Source organism: Clupea harengus, chromosome 10 (assembly GCF_900700415.2).
Source record: "Clupea harengus chromosome 10, Ch_v2.0.2, whole genome shotgun sequence".
NCBI classification, from domain to species: Eukaryota; Metazoa; Chordata; class Actinopteri; order Clupeiformes; family Clupeidae; genus Clupea; species Clupea harengus.
In genome coordinates this window covers 9,091,468-9,111,204 of record NC_045161.1, presented here as the reverse complement: position 1 = coordinate 9,111,204, position 19,737 = coordinate 9,091,468, and the positions used below count along the sequence as shown (strand labels likewise).

Genomic DNA, 19,737 nt, shown 5'->3' with positions numbered 1-19,737 from the left:
CTCCACCAATCAGATAAGGAGCTCTGTGCCAAGTCTTCCGTCTCACTGTAAGGTATTGACTGTGAAAGGCATCATGAGACGAGATCACAGGAATTAAACAGAAACATATCTGTGAAAAATGTCGGCACACTACCTGATATTTGCCATGCCTCTCTGTTTGAAGATTTTACTTGGGTTGTCAGGAAAACAAAGATTCACCATTGAGAGCTGAAATGGGAAAATAATATTTTTCAAACAGAAAAAAATTAAATAACACATAATGGCATAATGATTCAATTCCCTCCCTCTGTTTACCCATTGATTTATATTGAGTAAGTTCCACCTCTGGACGGCAGAGGTCACTATATCGTGTTAACCATTTTGCATTTCACTTAGATGTCACTTCCGTACAGTACAATGGCGAGATTAAGTAGGAAATGAACAAGGGACGACCACCTCACTGGTAATATACTGCACTTCAAGTTTATTGTTTGCACCTATCAGATAAAATGGCATAACTAAACTAAAGTTCGAAGGAAAGGCTACGGAGTGATATACTTCACTAAGCGTTTTAAAAAGAGAGCCATTTTAGTTAGCCTGCTAGCAGCGAGCCAGCAGCTAAACCAGCTTTTCCAGTTGTATTGCCCTCGTCTTTTAAACACCCTAATATTACAGTATTGGTTGTACAGTTAAGATGTATGTGTATTTTAGTGATGTCAGACCGATTTGTTGAAAATCAATTTGTTTATTACTGTCCTACTGCTCTAAAGCAAAGACTTAAGGATGAGCGGTGGAAGTGACTTTACATGTCTGACCAGTTCCTTAGGTGATGGGGGCCGATAGCGGTCCTTGTGCTCCCCCGGCGGTCCCCTGGCGCAAAGTGCTGTACGAGCGCCAGCCTTACCCGGACAACTATGTAGATCCCCGCTTCCTGGAGGATCTAAAGCGAAATGTCGGAGTTCGTCAGTACCGCTATTGGAATGTGGTGCGTGAAGCTGGTCTGGTGTCTCAGCAGGTGTCCTGCGTATCCCTCTTTGTTTCGCTATGGTCCTACATGGAACAAGGAGACCTATCTCCTTCTACTCTACTGTGGGCAGGACTGCTGAGTTCCCTGGTGGGATATGTACTATATAAGGTGCTGGGTGACAGCAGCACTGGTGGCAGAACATCATGGACCGATCTCCAGAGTGCTGCCATCTTTTTGGCTTTCACGTTTGGCTTCTCCCCTGTGCTGAAAACTCTCACTGAATCGGTTAGCACAGACACAGTCTACGCCATGTCTGCGATGATGCTCTTGGCTCACCTGGTGTCCTTCCCTTACGCGCAGCCAAGTCCCCCGGGCAGCCTATCTCTGAATGTAGCCCTTTTTGCCTCCGTTTGTCTGGCATCGCGTTTACCAGGGGCGCTCCACACATTTGCCATGCTAACTTGCGCCCTGCTGGTCTTTGCTTTGTGGCCTTGCCTACTGCACCGGCTGAAGGAACAGGCCCCTTGGAGTTTCCCTTGGATAGCTGGCCTAGTGTCATTTTGTGGAGTTGCGGGCTTGGCCTCCCTGTGGCCTACAGGGGCTCTGTTGCTTTTCTTTGCCCTCCTAACACTCACCTTGATCTGCCCACTGCTGCTTGTACGCCTACAAAGGCACAAGGACAATATCCACGGGCCCTGGGATGAGGCGGAGATACGGGAAGACCTCTCACATTTTTTGAGCTGAGACGGGCAGTGCAGAGCTGCCACCAGTCTAAATGTAACGTTATGCACACTTAAGGGCTTATGGTAATTCACTAAAACGATGCTCACTAAATTGTCCCCTTTTAAAACATCCAGATTAATCTGTTTTAAATGGGAATGGAGTGTTGTTGCACTGATGCCATCTCAATTCTCAGGAATAAGCACAAGAACATGACCAAGAAAGAGACTTTTATCCTTCCATTTGACCTATAGCGTTCTGGTCAGACTATGGTCATGAGTAAATGTTTTATGGTAAAGTTATATCAGTATTCATCATGAAAATACCTTGGTTTTTAACATGGTAATATAAAAAAAAATTGACATAATAAAGATATTTTCTGTACCAGTTGTAACGTGTCTATTTAGCATGCAATGACATATTTTTGGTCTTCTCGTATGAATAGATGCAGGCCTTTGCAAAAACTGTGTTTACCCTATGCCGCTTGTATTGACATTTCACACCTTACAGAGTGAACGTCAATTTCCGTGTGTTTACCTAGGACCTGAACGCATATCTACGGTTTTAACAGCAACGACAACGTTTGACCAAATACCTTTACATGTTCTCTGGCAGGCCTAGCCCGAGTAGAATGTTGCTCAGCCCTTGTATGCAAGTGGCCGTCCCGCTCCATGATGTTAAGTCCGCGGCTCGACAGGGGACACTTCCCAGTGGCACTTTCTCTTCACCTGCCAGAATGCATCTGCAAATCCTCCTTATATACAGTTGACTATATTTCGTCATAAATAACTCGTAATAATAGAACGCTATGGCAACAGACATCTCAAATAGTTGGGAAAGTATCAAAAGCATCCTGTTTCGCTGATGAATGTAAAGTCAGTTATTTTAACCTAAATTTTATAATTTCCTAAAAAAATCCAATATACTACCACATTACAACATGGAAAACCACACTAGCTCACTCTTACGTTTTCCTCCCATTATTGGTGTGCTAAATACAAATAAATATATAAATGTTGTAAATTCTGCTTGTGGCAAAGTAGGCCTACGACCACATGTAATGTTTTTTACTGAAGGGTAACAGTGTTTGTGAAGTGTTTTGTTAACCTGCTTTTTCAGTTCAGAAACAGTTGCGATTGTCAATGTACGCAGGATTGGTTTTATATATAAAACATAAACCTTTTAATCTTTTATTTTGGTAGCTTTAACTACTCGAGTATTTACACAAGAAACACTATGTCAATCATTTACACATGCCAAGCACACACACACAAAATACTTAAGTACAAAAGAGACGCATCAGCACAGTCCATAAGACATGTACAACATGAAAAATGATTAGCAGGACAGCACCATAAGGCCAGTTTGATCAGATACACAAGCTGGTGTCTCTCTTCTTATGAGGTAACTACCTCAACATACATTGCTCTAAGATAAAGTTTTTTTTTCCAGAGCCAGATGAGCCTAGAAGAGGAAATAAATGCAACTTTTTTCTCCAGCATGAAATGACGATCCAGGTTGAATTCCCAGTTGATGCATATGGCCCTTGCATTTGTAGTTGGTTGTCGGGATGGTTATCATCTTTTTCAGTGTGGATTCCGTGAAGGAACCGCTGGTGGTTGTCTCCTAAAAACCAGTCACATAGAGATCACAGGCCCTTTAGGACAGCCCCTGTGATGTTCAGAGACGTTGTTTGAGCACAACCATTCTTGAATCATGATGATGTGCATGTGATCCAGTCATCAAACCAGAGCACCAACTCATGGAATTGATACAATATCACGGAACACTGGCAATGACATTGTTCTCTTCTAGTTAGATCTACAAACAAAACAGATATGTGGATAGCGTAACTTTTCCAAATGTGATCATGATCCTCATCTATGTTCTTAAGTCATAGTGCTTGTTTGATGTAGGCAGTTGCCTCTGTAGCCTTGTCTTTCTGGGGCGTGCATGAAAGTAGAGTTTGTGTCTGACTAAAATCATATGTATGTGTGGGCCTGTGTGTGTGCTTGTGTGTGTGTGTGTGTGTGTGTGTGCGTGCATGTGAGTGTGTGTGTGTGTGTGTAGGGGGGAGAATGGGGGAATATGTGAGCGTTTCTTCAGCAGCGCTGCTCCAGGAAAGATCCCTGCGGAGACGCAGGAATCTGTTTCTCTAATGGAGCTGGCAGAGGAAAAAGTGTTTCTGTGATGGGAAACAGGAGAAAGTGGCTTTTATTTTTCCTGGGACGCCATGAGTGTGGAGCTGCGGTTTTGCAGAGACACAGAGACAGAAAAGAAAAGACAGAGAGAGAGAGAAAGAGAAACAGAGGGAGAGGGAGAGAAGCACAGCGACCCCAAAAAGAAACCCAGCCGCAGAATACCAGTGGTTTATTAGTAGAGCAAGACAGAAGAGGGACGCCCAAGACCAAAGGTTTTGGTTAGACAGAAAGATGTGGGAAGAACAGACACAGGAGAGGAGGAGAGATGAGCCACAGGAGGAGAAGAGAAAGGTACTTAGGATGGAAGTACAAGATAGATCACAAGTGGATGGGCATGGACAAATGGAGGAGGACAGTTAAAGTTAAAGTAGGACAGAAGAACTGTAGGACAGGTAAAGATGTCTTAAGAGTGGCAGAAATGAGAAGGACAAAGAATACATGGAAAAGAGAGAAATAGATCATTGAGACGGGAAAAAAGATAAGGACAGCAACTGGTGATGCAATGGAAAAAATATGGCGAAGGTTAAAGTGGACAGAGCAAAAGAATAAGAGAAGTGGCTGAAAGAAAAAGAACGCAATAGAAAGGACTGGGTGAAGGAGGGGGACAGGGTGGGAGAGCAAGAGCAGGAAAAAAGGGTGGAGGTTCGTGCAGAACTGTTTCAGCGCACAGAGGAAATGAGGCAGAAAGAAAACGAGAGAAGGGCCAAAAGAGGGAGAGGGACTAATAGAGGGGGAGAGAAAAAAAGAGGGTATCACAAGGCAAGAAGAGTGAAAGAAATGTATCACAGTAGGTGGAGGTTGAGAAACTGAGAAAGACAAAGACTCTCTGCAGTTTGGAATAAAGCTGGCAGGCAGAGAGTAAGTTCAGAGGGTTTAGTCCGTGGAGGAACATGGATGCTGTTCTTCAGGGACTCACATTCCTACAGATATACGATCGTGGATTTATTTAATACTGGCAATACATTAAAAAGACGACATTGCCAAACTAGCTAGATAAAATACAGTGGAGATTGATCTGCTGACAGCACTGAACACACTCTGCCATGAGGGGAAAAAAGCAGTGCAGAAGAAAAAGATTCTGCACTGAATGCTGGGAAAGAGAATATGAAAACCACATTTTCTAGCAGACCCCCACCCAGCTCAAGTAACCTTCGCTTTTACTGTGGTGGCAGACATTTCTGTGTGTGTGTGTGCGTGTGTGCATGCACGTGTGTGTGAGTATAAATGTGTAGTTAGTAATGTGAATGGTAATGTGTATGTTTAGACTTCCATATTGGACCTGTGCTGGGTAACAGGGATACTGCACATAAAGCACTTGTATTTATTTAAATAAGCCTGTATGTACAGCCTATGGGGTTGTTTGTTAGTGTTCACTGTGAGTCAAGACTGGAGTGCTGGATAAAAGACTGGAGTCCTGTGTGCTTCAGTTGGCAATGTTTGGAGCAAATATTATTATGGTGGTAAACCTCACCCTCTTAAAAGAATTATAGTTATGAATGCAAGCAGGAGAATCCGGTGTTCGTCTGAAACTGTGAGAACTTCAAGGAAATGCATGAGTGCATATGATCAGTGTTGTGCCATATAACAGAAGACAACCGTGTGCTATGAAAAACAGCTCTTGTGTGTGATTGTAATGCAGCTGTATGAGGCATGCGTGTGTGTGTGTATGTGTACGTGTGTGTGTGAGTGTGTACGTGTGTGTGTGTACGTGTGTGTGTGTGTGTGTGTGAGTGAGTGTGTACGTGTGTGTGTGTGTGTGTGTGTGCTCTGGGGGGCTCACCTGGGAATGCTGGGGGCGGCTCGGCTGGGCCGGCTAGATGGCTGAGTGAGAGCATCGCTGCTGTTGCTATTGGAAACCTGAGGAGCGGGGACAGGAGTTGGAGGGGCGGGGCCTCGAGATGGGGCACCGGGACCAGACGGAGACATCTTGCCTGGCTGAAGGGGAGGAGGGGCCCTGAAAGACACACAGGGAGAGACAGACAGACATAGAGAGAAAGAGAAATAGAGAGAATGTGTGTGTGTGTGTGTGTGTGTGTGTGTGTGTGTGTGTGTGTGTGTGTGTGTGTGTGTGAGAGAGACAAAGAGAGAGAAAATGAGAAAGACATCAACAAATGCATCTACTTCATAAACACTGCAGGCCATCTAGGAAAGCTCTTATAGCTATCCATCATGTTCCCCATTCTGCCATTATCCATTCCTCTCTTCCTCTAGGATCTCTTTATCTTCCCCTTTCTTTCTCTCCCCACTCACATTCAGTGCCTCCCTATTTCTGGTCCTCTCTGGCTACACAGCTGATTCCAAAGACTAAAACAAGCCAGCCAGACGATACCTGCGCGAGGGGCCCAGGCTCGTCTGTGACCAGGAGGTGTTGATAGGCGGAGGCAGTGGGACAGAGGCAGTGGAAGTGGAGATGTCGGTGATGATGTCCAGCGCCTCCTTGAGGGAGGCGTGTGTGCGCAGCACCTCCTCCCGCCGCTGGGCCTGCTCCAGGGACTCGTCCATAAGAGCAGTCTGGTCATAGATAGCGTACAACTCGGCCAACAGCTCGGAGTGGATGAACTCCTTCACCTGAGGAGGGGAGAGGAAAAGGGAGGGGAGGGGGGGAGTAGAGGGGGGGAAGGACAGGGGAGGGGGAGATAAAGAGCAGAGAGAAGAAGAAATGAGGAGCGTATGGGAGGAGAAAGGGGGAAATGAATGAGACAATACCAAAGCATCATAAATTGCACACATGATGCCATAGAGGTACGGTAAAACAGGTCACAGAAACCACAGTCCACATGTTCCAACTTTCTATTTTGCTGCAGGACACTTATTGCTTTTTGATACTATTCCATACTGTAGTCAGGACATAAAGCTTGACCATGATGTCTTAGATTTTAGGAGTGGAAAGAGAATGATTGATGATAGAGAACAAAATGCATTCCAACAGCCTCTATGGATTACCTCTTCTTATTCAATGGTAGAATATTATTGCTACGATTGATAAATGCATGGTTTTGAGAATTCAAAACAATTGTATTAAATGAACAGTCCAGCATCTGATGCTCAACTGTGACAATGCATTGCCATGTTATAGACAAAACTCTCAGCTACTAAAGTGACAGGACGGCATAAATGTTTTCTTTTCTCTTTAACTAACATTGTTTATGACGAGGTGCATGATAGTCTTTGGCATGAGGTCCCGGATACACTTGTTGATGATGCTCATGTAGGAGTCCACCAGGTTGCGGATGGTCTCCACCTGCCTCTCTAGCTGGGGGTCCATGGGGAAGTTATCCGTGGTGGAGTTCTCCCCATCCTCCTACAGCCGTGACACAGAGTACCAGGGGTGAGATGTGGGGAACAGTCTAACAGAGGGGTGATCAAAGGACAGGCGGAAGATGTGCTTTGTGACTTTATGTGCAAGTATGCGAGAGAAAAAGGGGGCGAAAGAGAGAGAGAAAGAAAGCGAGAGTGAGAGAGAGAGAGAGAGAGAGAGAGAGAGAGAAAGAAAGAAAGTAAGAGGCCATAAATATGAAATAATGGGAATGCTTAAGACACATAAAGAGCTGAAGTCAGTGCCTGCATCGGTGAGGGTGAGGGTGCGGCTGGCTTCTGTCACGACAGATTAAGGGGAACCCTTGTGGAACTGTGACATCACTGCGCCTCAGAGAGAAGCGAGGAGGAGGAGGAGAAGGAGGACGGGGCTAGATGGAAGTGGGAGAAGGGGAATTTGGGAGAGGAGGGGGTTGATTAGAAACAGAGCTGAGAGCCCCTCCCTCTCCAATCCTCCACAGTGTGACACAACACCCCAGGAATGCAGCGCTGCTACTGATCCAAGACCAGCCACAGAGCAGCTCAATCATTGGGACCGCTGCAGGACCATCCACTCAACACCAGAACTATGACTAGCTTCAGAACCGGACTTGGACAAACACACAACTAGATAAACCACCATAACAAATTTCAGATGAACCAGAGGGCAGAGACTCAGTTTCAGTAGAGAATGCCATGGGACTGACTAGGAAGCAATGAGAACCAGCCACTCCCTCAGGCCAAAGGCACAGTCAGGGATAAGTCAGGATAGGACAGTCTGAGTGGGCTTATGAGTCATTAGCGGGGATGTTTAGTTCATACTTATTTCGGGGTCGGTGAGTTGCTTTTAGTGCCGCAGTGTATGGGGATGCATACTTACTCCAGCCTTTTCTGGGTAGACTCCAGCACGCAGCAGAGAGGCCTTCCAGCTGTCCACCTCCTCCTGCGTGTCACAGGCCAGCTCCAGATGCCTGTAGTCCTTATACACGTTCCTATGACAACACCAACACCAACCAACACTGTTTCCTGGGCAACTGGGTTGTATACATGTACACAAAGTAGCAAAAGTGAGACGCCCGCACATACACACACATACATGCACGCTTACTTCAGCCTGTCTGTCCATCTACCCATCATGCCCCTGCTCCCTCTTCACATCTGTCAGTGTTCCTCTCTCCATCTCTTCTTCTCCCCCTCCCTCACTTTTTTTCTTTCTTTCTTCCTTCCTAGAAACCTCCATTTCTCCTTCACTTTCCCTCTCTCTATCCTTCTCTCCCTCTCTTTACTCCTCCCTCCTCTCTCTTTCTCTCCTTTGTCTCGCTGAGCTCACACAGCGCCCTGACGCCGCTCATAGAGGCAAGAATCTGGAGCCGGGCATGTTACATCTGATACACATTCAGTCTAATTGCTCTGTTGTTTCTCTTTCTCTCTCTCTCTCTCTCTCCTCTCTCTCTCTCTCTCTCTCTCCCACTCTTTTGTTTCATTCCTCCTCTCCCTCCCTCTCTCTTAGTGCTTTTTCACTATGCCGTTATTTTTTTGTTGTGTTTCTGGCAGAGCGGGACCTGCTGGGTTCATGGCTACTCTGAGGCTGCTGCCGAACATGTGTCTGGGTTTGTCTGGCTCTGATAAGAGTGCTGTTATCTCTGTGCTGACACAGCATACCATGCGATACTCCACATCTCCACTTTAGATTGAGGGCTTCGTTACGGTGGCTCACCTCCATGATAAACCACCCACCACTGTTTGTCACACACACACACACACACACACACACACACACACACACACACACACACACACACACGACAACTCAAGTCAATACACACACACATACACTCACAAAAAATACATCTCACTCTACACACACACACACACACACACACACACACACACACACACACACACACACACACACACCCGCAAAGACAGAAGACAACCCACTTAAAACACACTTACACACACTAAACATACTAAACTCTCTGCATCAGCTCCAGTGAGACAAACATCTGCCGGAGCCTGACAGCATGAGCCATGTATTGTGGCTGGTGCTGGCCCCTTTCTGTCAGCTCATCATTAGGTTGGTATTATACAGCATCCAGCGGGCATCTGTTATCCGTGTGGCTTACTGGGGGATTTATAGGAAGAGCTGCAATCATCAGACATAATTACAACAGGTCACCTGACGGCCTGTGGTTGTCTGCATGTATCCTCCTTGAGGATGGTTTGGACTTATGACGGGCATTGCTACTTGTATGGCATGATGTGCTGGCCCATGTGAGCGGTGGTGATGACTAGGCTCCAGTCGTAGCTGTGTCGGTGTCTATGTGGTGGTAGTAGTGGTGGTAAGGGAAAGGGGGGCTGTGTGTGTGTGTATGTGTATGTGTGAGAGAGACAGTGAGTGAGTGCGGGGGCTGTGGTCGGGGTGGGCAGGACGGCCGCCCAGCTGCATCAGTATGGATGAGGAGCCAGGCTGCATGCTGGAGACACAGCTAGTTACGGAGAAAACCGCACAGCAGTGACTCAGGGGTCAGCCTCCAGGGGCTGGAAAGGAGCTTACTGCTCGTGGCGAGTGGAAGGTTGTGCCGCACACACACACACACACACACACACACACACACACACACACACACACAAGCACACAAATGCATTGACTTGCACACATACTTGCACACAAATGCATATGTCCACACACACATACGCACACACAATTTTATAATGGCTGGATTGTGACTAGTCATTTAGACCCCATCCCTTCCCCCCGTCTTTCCCTCTCTGTGTTTCCTTTGCTTTTTCTACAGAGAGCCAGAATTTTTTATGATGTTTTCTTTCATTTTTTTTTCTTGACTTGATGGAATTTTCGCTCAGATCCCTGGCTGCTTTGAATTTGGGGAGTTTCCTGAGGTTTTCATTTCTGTCAGACAGGGATAGCAAAAGCAGCGGAGCTGGGACCGGCGGTCGCACTAGAGAGGAGCGCACACACACGGAGGGACACACACGTGCATGCAGACCAGACGCACCAATATATGCATGCAAATACACAAAACAAAAAAAGCAACTATACAACGCTAAAGGCGAAGCAGAGATGGAGAAAGGGGAAGAAGGGGGCGCAATAAGCCACCCTTCATCACATTCCAACGCAGTTTCTCTCTCGACCACCCTTCCTCACGCACACACTCCCTCTCTCTCGCTCTCTTTCTCTCACTCTCTCCATGAAGAGCATGGACATTCTTTCCTAAAAGTGTGGGCAGCTCTGGATTTGATTAGCAGCTTAATTAGTGAGCCGTCGGTATGTTGTGGTGAGCTCCATCACAGAGAGCAGTACAGCACACTATTATAAACAAACTGCACATGTTCAAGTACAATCTGTCAGCCACACACCCGGCAATGCCCTGTGCACATACAAGCTTACACACACATGCACACACACAAACATCCTGTTCTCACCAGTGTTGTGAGAAAACACACACTCACGCAATGTACACTGCAAGTTTGTGCTCACACTCACATTCTTGTTGCGGGAGATTTTTCATCACCTGAGTTAATTGTGTTTGTAACATCTGAAGTCCCAATTATCTTTTTTTTCCAATTGGTTGCATGATGAATATATGTGAATGGGTTTGTGGTTTTGCATTTAAAGACCGTACATTAGCGCTTTATGGTCTGGTGAACGGTCTGCTGTCGTTTGTGTAGTACAAGTAGTTTCATGAGTGTTATCATGTACATTAATCATAAAGTTTTCCCTCCAGGTGGGTAAAGTGACAGGAGTAGTTATGGGAAGGGACAGCAGTGAGTGTCTCTGTCGATCGTGCGTGTGTCTCTAACCTCTGTTCCGTGCTGAAGAGAGCGAACATGTGTTTGGAGGACATGAAGGTCTTCTCTACGTCTCGCACCTTCAGGCTGTCCAGAGGCAGCATGTACTTCTTCTCTTTCTCCTGGGATGGGGGGTTACAAGAGGGCCAGGGGTCAAGGGTCATTCACGGCAGAGCGAAAACAGATTGCCGCGCTGCACTACATAGTTTAATGCCATTCTATAAAACAGGTTTTCCACAGCTGCACAACACTACATGCAAAACCCACTACAATAAACACAACAATGGTGATCATTCATTGAGTTAAGTGAAGTGTAAAAATCTCTGGATCAAAACCCAATGTTGTATTGGTTGGACTGGTTTTGGATTGAATATACTCTGTTTATCTTGAAATGGATAAACCACAATTTGTATTTGATTTTGGTAAACATACAACAGTGCATAGTTTTGAAAGATCGGCATTCCTTGTCAAATATGAGTGCGAGTGCTTGCTGAGAGTGGCTAAGAGTCCCTTAATTTGAAAAGACTAAGGGCATGGCTTGACTCTGCGGTTTCAAACAAATCACTGCCACTGGGGCACAGCTGCATAGTTTCTGTCTGCTACAAGGTAAACATGCAAGAAAAACAAAGCTTTGGAGCCTTTCACCATATAATGATAATGGTTGAATTATTCCCCCCCTCACACTGGGACCAAATCAAATGTGACAAAGGTTGCACAAGCTGCTTTGACCCTGCAATGACAATAAAATAATAACTGAAAAATGACTCTATTGTTTATTTGAACACAGTCACAATGGAAGAACAAAGTGGTCAAAGAGAGAGGTCTTTATTTAATCATGAGAAAACCCCACTTCAGACCATAATGTAGGTTTGGTTCAACCAAAACCTGGTCTACCACAGTGTACCACACATGTCAAGGAGGCTACAGCGGTTGGGGTAGAATTAACTGGAGACGTGAGAGAGAGAAAGGAATCGGCAGAGCAAGTGGGGACGCAGAAATATTTGGGGGTGGAAAGAGGAGAACTTGAGGGGGAAAAAGGGGGGAGGGAGAGAGAGAGAGAGAGAGAGAGAGGGAGGAAAGGCCCACATGTGGAAGTCATTACTCAGACTGAGGCTCTAAAACACAACATTTCTCCAGAAAAAAAGCAAGCAAATCCAACCCCCCACCATCACCTCCACCCTCCACCTCTCTGCCCCCACCCCTTCATCCAAAAGGGGGTTTGGGTCACAGGAAACGGGTTCTATTACACCGGGAGTAACGGAATGAAGCACAAGACGGTGAACACGGAGCGGAGACAGGGGGAATCCATTATGGCCAAATGAACAACATCATGTGTGGATTAATACAATGCTGCAGGGGGAGGGCCTGGCGGGGCTGTTGACTCGGAGAGGGATGAACTGTCTGTGATTCCCCTCCGCAGCCGAGCTCACATCCATGGCTTCGTTTAAGTAGAGTAACAGATCAATCAGAGCGAATGTGTTCCAAGGTCTGAGCATCCGAACGCAGCCTCTCTCTCTCTCTCTCTCTCTCTCTCTCTCTCTCTCGCTCTCTTTCTCTCTCTCTCGCCCTCTCTATCTATCTATCTCACTCGGCCCTCCTCCCCTTCACTGTTTCTCTGAAACTCTTTTTTTCTCATTCCAGAGGGGCCCACTTCCTGCCTGAGTTTTCAGAGGCAGAAAAAAAAGGGCCAGAAATGACTGCCTGGCGTTAAGACTGCAACATCTGGTAGTGCTTTAGAAAGACAGAGAGAGAGAGAGAGAGAGAGAGAGAGAGAGAAGAGAGAGGGGTGGAGAGAGCAGGACAGAAAAGAGAGTGAGAGTGTGAGGCAGGATAAAGAAAGAGCATGGATCATAGGACTGTCGCTGATGAGAGCATTGGAGAATTGAGGACGAGAGAGCAGGAGCAGACAGGGCAGTGGGACTCCTGAAGGAGGTAAGATATGGGTGACCAGTGGAGACAGACACAGGGAAAGAAAGAGAGAGAGAGAAAGAAAGAGAGAGAGAGAGAGAAAGAGAGAGAGAGAGAGAGAGAGAGAGAGAGCGAGAGAAAAGGAGAAAGGGGGACTGAGAGAGAGAGGGAAAAGGGAAGGGGAGAGAAACTGCAGACCACTCCAAAGTTGAATCCTCTAGGGTCCCATCAACCCATATATGGACACTCAGTCCCTCCCTCTCACTCTCCCTCTTTCCCTCTCTGTCTCTCTTTCACACTCACTCACTCTCTCCCTCTCCACTTTTTTTGATATGCCTTCCCTAAATGCACTGCCAGATTCCCCAGTTGTCGGAGCGAATGTGCCACGTCAAGACTGGATACTGCACATTGCCATAGTGCGGGCGGGAGGACGGAAAAAACGAAGAACGAATTTGGGAAGGGGACAGAACCGAGAGACAGAAATGGAACGGGCGGATAACGGACCTCTGCTGTTCCGGATTCGTATCCCTCTATCTCACCTCTCGTAGACGAAAAGGAGAAAGCGACAGCCATTCATCTTCGCTATCTTCCAAACTACCTCTGCAAGAGCTTGGGCCGGCATCAAGAAAAAGAGAGGGAGAGAGAGAAAATAGAGGATGAGAAAGAGCGAAAGAAAGAGTGAGAAAGAGGGATCAGTTCCTGCTCCGTCATCCCAGTGTTCAGACTACCTGTTCAGGATGATACTGGTGTACAGTAGTCTGCACATTGGTTAGACTGTGCATGGAAGGACTTCACTCACGCATATCCACATACTAAAGCACACACACGCTCACAGAAGCCTACTGTTGGTCAAAGCGAGGTTTTGCTGCATTGGTTTGTTTTCTTGTTCCTTCTCTTCTTGAATGTCTAAATCTGTCTTGTAACAACTTTATCTCAAATTCACAAATTCATCTAATTTTTCTGTTCCGTGTTTTTTCTACTCTGAATGGCTCCAGCTAGCAGACAGGGCCTAGTGTTGTGTAATTCAAACACAGAGGAAAAAGGCCATTGATGCGGCCGACACTGTGTACAAAGGCCATCTAAACATCTGTCAGGCTTCAGCAGTTTTAAATGTCTGTTTTGTTTCGGTGTAAATGGCTCATTTCAGAGCTGGTAGTCTTCCTTCAAGCACTTATCTGCGCTTGATTACAATGCGAGTGATGCCTAATCACCACAGAAAAAAATAAGAACATCTTTTTGTTTGTGTAAAAGTGACTGCGTGCCTGACTATAATTTTTTTACAGCGCGGTGCTATCATACAGATTCCTAAAATATGGCTGTGTTTCCATTTGTGTCTGCATGCTACAGCTCTCTGAATGACCATACATACAGTGTCCGATGGCTGTGTGAAATGTGTATTTTTCGTTTTGCGTATTTTTCACATCTGTTTGTGTCCGAGAGGTTGTGGAACTTCGTGCAGTGCTGTGTGTGTGGCAATGCCACACACAGAGACCACGCTAGCTGCACCTCTGGTAGCGTTAGGTTTGTTACAGCCAGTCTTAGTCACTTACAAGTCTCAAATGCAACTGCTCAGGACAAAATTAAGTATAAAAGACGTAGATAAAGCACAGGCCAAACTCTAGGTATGACTAAAGTACGAGTTAAAGTTAAGTACGAGTAGCGCGCACACACACACACAGACACACACACAAATGTGTCCTCACACACACACCACTGTGGTGTGGGGTAATTATGTAAAAGGAGAGGGAAAATGAGTACGCTCTTGCAGTCTGCTTTCCCTCACGCCGCACACTGGCGCAGCAGAGAGATGGGGGCTTGAGGAATGCACGTCTGTTTAGTGTTGGACGTCGATTAAGCCACGCAACCCACACCGCAGGCTCACGCTTAAGTTTTGAATTAAAATGCAAAGACTTCCCTGTAAAAGGGTACAACATGATGACAGAGAGAGAGAGAAAGAGACAAAAACAGGATTTATGACAAAAAAATATGACGACAAACTGCTTAAGGTGCTAGAAAAGTTATGTGACAAGAGATGAAAAGAGTTAAGGAGAAGATGAAAAAAGAGAGGGAAAGAAAGATGGAGAGGGAGTGAAGGAGAGAGGGGGGAGGGAGTGAAGGAGAGAGGGGGGGAGGGAGAGAGTGAGGTGGGAGAGGGCAGAGCCTGGTCTGGCTAGGTGATCTGAATTGAGGAGGGGGGACGGAGGGAGGGGTGGAGGGAGGGGGAGTATGAGTGAGGAATCAGCCATGTGGGATTTCTCCCTGCAGGATCTTGGAAGCTGGTGTTTGGACAAAGCCTTACGATTTTCCAGCCAGGAATGTGTACAGTCCCAGTGAGACTGCCAACCACAGAAAGTGAGAGAGAAAAGAGAAAGGGAGGGAGGGGGAGACTGTGAGTGAACAAGTTAACTGAAAGTGAGAAGAAAGTAAAAGGAGTTAAGAGTAGAACGATTTGGGAAATGGAAGCAGACCAGTCCAGTGAGGAGAGGAAATACAACACAGCTCGTGCTTTAAAAACAGTTTCAGAGTTAAGCGGCTGACTTTACCTCAGATCAGTGTGGCCTTACTTTTTTTCAGGGGATTTACAGACAGCTGTAGTCCTGCCAAGATTCAACTCGCTCTCTCATCATATCACAACACACATATACGTACTCACACACAGATTGATATTTTTGTTAAGGTTGCGCGGTGGGGGGTGTTAGAAAAAGAATCTGGAAAAAAAAATCTGAAAAGTGACTCTCCTGTGTGTATTATGAATTCATACTAGCTATTTCTAAGAAAGGAAAGTAAGTGCATTTCCAGGAAGCTCTCGCAAAACTATCCATCCGCCTTCTGAGGGTGAAGGTCAGATCTGGCATTGTGATCAGAGCATCTGTATAGAATGTCTCAGTCAGCTCACGGCACTCTGCTATCTCCTTGCCGCGGGATGGTTTGGATTCTGTTGATTGATAGTGGTACATGTGTTTTGAAGCGTTAGCGACTCAACACGTTTCAGCCATATGTAACAGCTTGCTGGCTAATGCAAGAAGAAGTGTGGTGAGGGCTGCTTTGTGGACAGCCAGGGAGGGCACTTATTCACATTCTCAACTGGTACTGATTCAGTTCAAATGAGGGAACTGGAACAGTCTTAAGGGTCACATGTGTATGGTGTGCATTATCAAGTATTTAAAAAAGGCTTACAGAGTGTTCATAATGCTCTGGCCATATGTACAGCTCACTCTCGGTGTGGGCTTTGAATGTAGTGGTGTGTCATTAGGTCCGTCTGAACGTGTGGTAATTTTACCATGGTTGTCTGAGTGAGTTCTGGAATGTTTGTCCTTGTGTATGAGTGTGTCTGCGTATGCATGTGTCTCTATATCCGTCTGTGAGTGCCTCTGAGCGTGAGTGTGTGTGTGTGTTTATGAGGTCTGTGTGTGTTGGTTTGGATTGGGTGAGTTCCAGCTGTGTCAGAGTGAGCTGGTCCAAATGCCTCAACTCCCAAAGGAGCAAGAGAGGGGGAACAGGAGAGGGAAAAGGAGTGGAAGAGGGGGGCTGAGGAGAAAGACAGGGATAAGAGGGGGAAAGTAAAGGAGAGAGAGGAACCTGAATGTGAGTTAGAGAGAGAGAGAGAGAGAGAGAGAGAGAGAGAGATGAATGGCGACATGCACATGTGCAGAGGTGGAGTGCTGGCTTGGGTTGCGCAGGGTGGGGGGAGCACAGGTGCTGGAGAACAGAGCGGCAGGGAGAGGCAGGCGGGTTTACTGTTGCACCTTTTTTACGAGGCCAGCGCCTGCAGTCCAGCCTCTGCATAGGCCCACGGGGACCTGGCTGTGTGCACCGCTCTCGCCCCCAAACCACACTCTCTTCCTGCTGCCGTGACATTATTTACACTCGCCATAAAGGAGTGCATTAAAAACAGGTAGACTAAACATATTCTGATAAACTTGAAAAGAAAATAAATATCCCAGAAATGCAAAGAGGGACCCACAGGAAACCGGCCCGGGGCGAGAAGTACTGTGAGCATGGGTGTTGGTATGAATTCTGTACTGTGTGTGTGTGTGTGTGTGTGTGTGTGTGTGTGTGTGTGTGTGTGTGTATCCATTGCATGCGAGTGCACCCTACTTCTACTTCTACCCTACTATCTGTATGTTCTTTTTTAGTTTATAGTCAATGAATGTCAGTTTGATTTACGCTCATCTTACTTGACTCTTAAACCATCTTTGATTCCTAAATGCAGGGGCACAACCCTTCTGTGATTCTATTTCTGTTCCCCTCTGGTGTGCAGTCACTTGTCTGCGTTCTTGCCAGAGCAGATTAAGCAACACGCGGTAACAGGCCGCATCCTCTGGCCGTTCAGCCCTTGGGGTGGTAAGCATCTCTGCCACTCCCACGGGAACGCGCCGCAACGCTGCTGCCATTGGCCCAGAGCGTTGTCGTGTGTCTGCCTGTCTACACTTGCTGTGCAGAACTTCCTGCACCTGTACAGCAGGCACAGACAGGCAGACAGATGGCAGCCCGCCTGGCATGGACACGTCACACAACGGACACGACGGACACAACGGACGGCCAATCAAAAGAGAACGTGGGAAATTATTTGTTTTCCCTCCAAAATGGTGCAAATAAAAAGTAATTCAATGCAAGTAATCCAGTGGCATAAATCTGTGTTTACAGTTGCGTGGTCGTGGTCTTGTAAATATCCTGCTTTAAATGTAGTCCACAAAATACACAAAGATGTAACACTACCAACTTCAAAAAAATGATGTTTATGATGTTTAGGTAACTCTAGATGAGAAGTTTAAAAACAATAAAGAAACTTCATGGACATGGAATATGTAACTAACCTTTGGAGGTAGGGGTGGGGGAACATAAACATATTGTCTTTTCACTGAAGAGTGGCTAAACCTCAATGCCAGTGACACACAACAGATCACAACATCAATTCATCCACAACTCCTCACCTCGTCATCCTTAAACCAGGACAGGCTCTCTGTGGTCAGTATGAACCAGTACACCTTGGCACCACCCTTTATGATGCTGATATTGCTGAAGTTCAGCCAGCCTTTGCGAATGACCTGCAAAAAGGGGCAGAGGTGAAAGGTCAGAGTTCAGGGCAGATAACTGATGGGTTGAATTCCACAGAAGAGAATTGTGGAGAATGAACTCTGCTTGATGAAGAGAGAATAGGTGATGATGAGAAACAATGGAAGAAACAAAGTCATTTTAGAGGGTGCCAGAAAGATTTTGCAGCCAGAAGAAATGGGTCTAGCATAACCATTTCCATTTAGCCACCGATTCAGAAAGAATAAATGTAAAAGAATGGTGAATAAATGACATGTCTACTGATAAAATAGCCCATCTGCAGATTCCCCATGAACAGTATGACAGTGACCGAGGGCGAAAAGGAGGAAATGAGCGCTGTGGTGTAATCTCAGTGATCACACGGGCAGAAGAGCAGAGCTGTCAGTGTGCTCTGGGCTAGAGAGGAAAAAGGAAAAGAAGAGGGGAAGGAAGTACAGTTACCAAAATAAAAACAGATAAAGGCCGAGAAGCGGCGAGAGAACAGAGGAACAGAGCGACCACGGACCGGCGGAGGAAGAACGACGGGAAACAGAGAGCTGAGGCTGGCATGAGGAGAGATGACACAAACATCCTGCTTCACTTGAATACAGCAGACACATGTGGACTAAACCGCAGTTCAGATTTATAACCTGCAGGTGAACACATACTGTAGCTGCAGTAAAGTAATGGTATGGATTAGACTCTAAAATAGTAACTGAACAGAACAAAAACTGTCTTTCTCACTAGACATGATGTTAATACCCTATTTTCAGTCCATATCTCCCTTCCACCCAAAAAATAAATGTGGCTGTTTAAAAACACACACATAAACAAAGGCACACAAGCACACACATACACACACACACACACACACACACACACACACACACACACAAACTCAAGCACTCATGGTATTTGCCTACTGAAGCCAAACACCTCCTCCTCTTGACCACTGGCCAGATAATGCAAAGTTGTTCTGCGTGTGAGCACAGGTTTTGCAGCTGTCCAATATGCAGCCTGGTAACACCTCTGGTCCTGAACTATCCCACTACATAAAACCCACAGGATGGCTTCAGATCACATTCAGTCTTCTCACATTATACGATAACCAAGCTACTTTTCCATATGATAATACACAGTGTCAAAAGCACAGGTCGATTTAAGCACAATAACAGGATGACAGGCGGAGGCTGGTTAAGGTGAGTAGAAGTGTGATTTAGTGGGCTGGAGACTGAGCTCAGCTCCAAACCCAAGAAGAAATAAAACCACAAAGATTTACAAGATCCCAGGACACACGTGGCCATGTTGAGGAGTCAGACCTCACACAGTTCAACTCTAATTCTGTGAAAGCCCAGCACAAAGCCTTATTGCGTTTAAGGTGACACCTCTGCAAATATTACTTTAGGACTTCATTTCATCTGGCATTTAAGCAATCTGGCTATTAAAATGTAATGTAGGCTCAGATTAAGAAAGCAACAGAATGAAGTTTTGTTTTTCTCAAATTATGCAATATTATGTCTGTGTAACAGGAAGTCTACATTTTGGTTGGCCATGATTGCGTACTTCTAGCCAAACTGTAATACTGCTTAAACAACTATGGTTTAGGATGTATTTGTTTGATGTAACTTTATCTGCACATCCACACTACAGCCACAGATACTGTTGACAGACATCTGAATTCTTGCGATGGACCTCCTCAGAATTAATTTGAAGTTAACAAGAATATTGGACAAGGGAGAAAGTCAGATGCCAGTTGTGTCCTTGAGAGTGATTTTGTGTGCGCCGTTTCTCATGCTGATGGTGAAAAGGTGATGGTGGTCTTGT

The 19,737-nt window shown here is 46.0% G+C and overlaps 2 protein-coding genes across 2 annotated transcripts; one reads left to right on the top strand and one right to left on the bottom strand.

The window, feature by feature from the left end:
- Positions 1–346: 346 nt before the first annotated feature.
- Positions 347–2,050, top strand: pigc (phosphatidylinositol glycan anchor biosynthesis, class C). Its single transcript, XM_012839568.3, has 2 exons — positions 347–442; positions 798–2,050. Exon 2 carries the CDS (start codon positions 809–811, stop codon positions 1,688–1,690), a length of 882 nt encoding a protein of 293 aa, XP_012695022.1. The 5' UTR covers positions 347–442; positions 798–808; the 3' UTR covers positions 1,691–2,050.
- Positions 2,051–2,842: 792 nt separating this feature from the next.
- LOC105910821 (dynamin 3a) lies at positions 2,843–17,942 on the bottom strand (the record flags this gene model as incomplete). Its single annotated transcript, XM_031574830.2, has 7 exons — positions 2,843–3,292; positions 5,648–5,821; positions 6,197–6,435; positions 7,007–7,168; positions 8,042–8,153; positions 10,984–11,093; positions 17,814–17,942. Coding segments are annotated over 7 exons (966 nt in total), but the record flags the coding sequence as incomplete, so codon positions are not given.
- Positions 17,943–19,737: the final 1,795 nt, after the last annotated feature.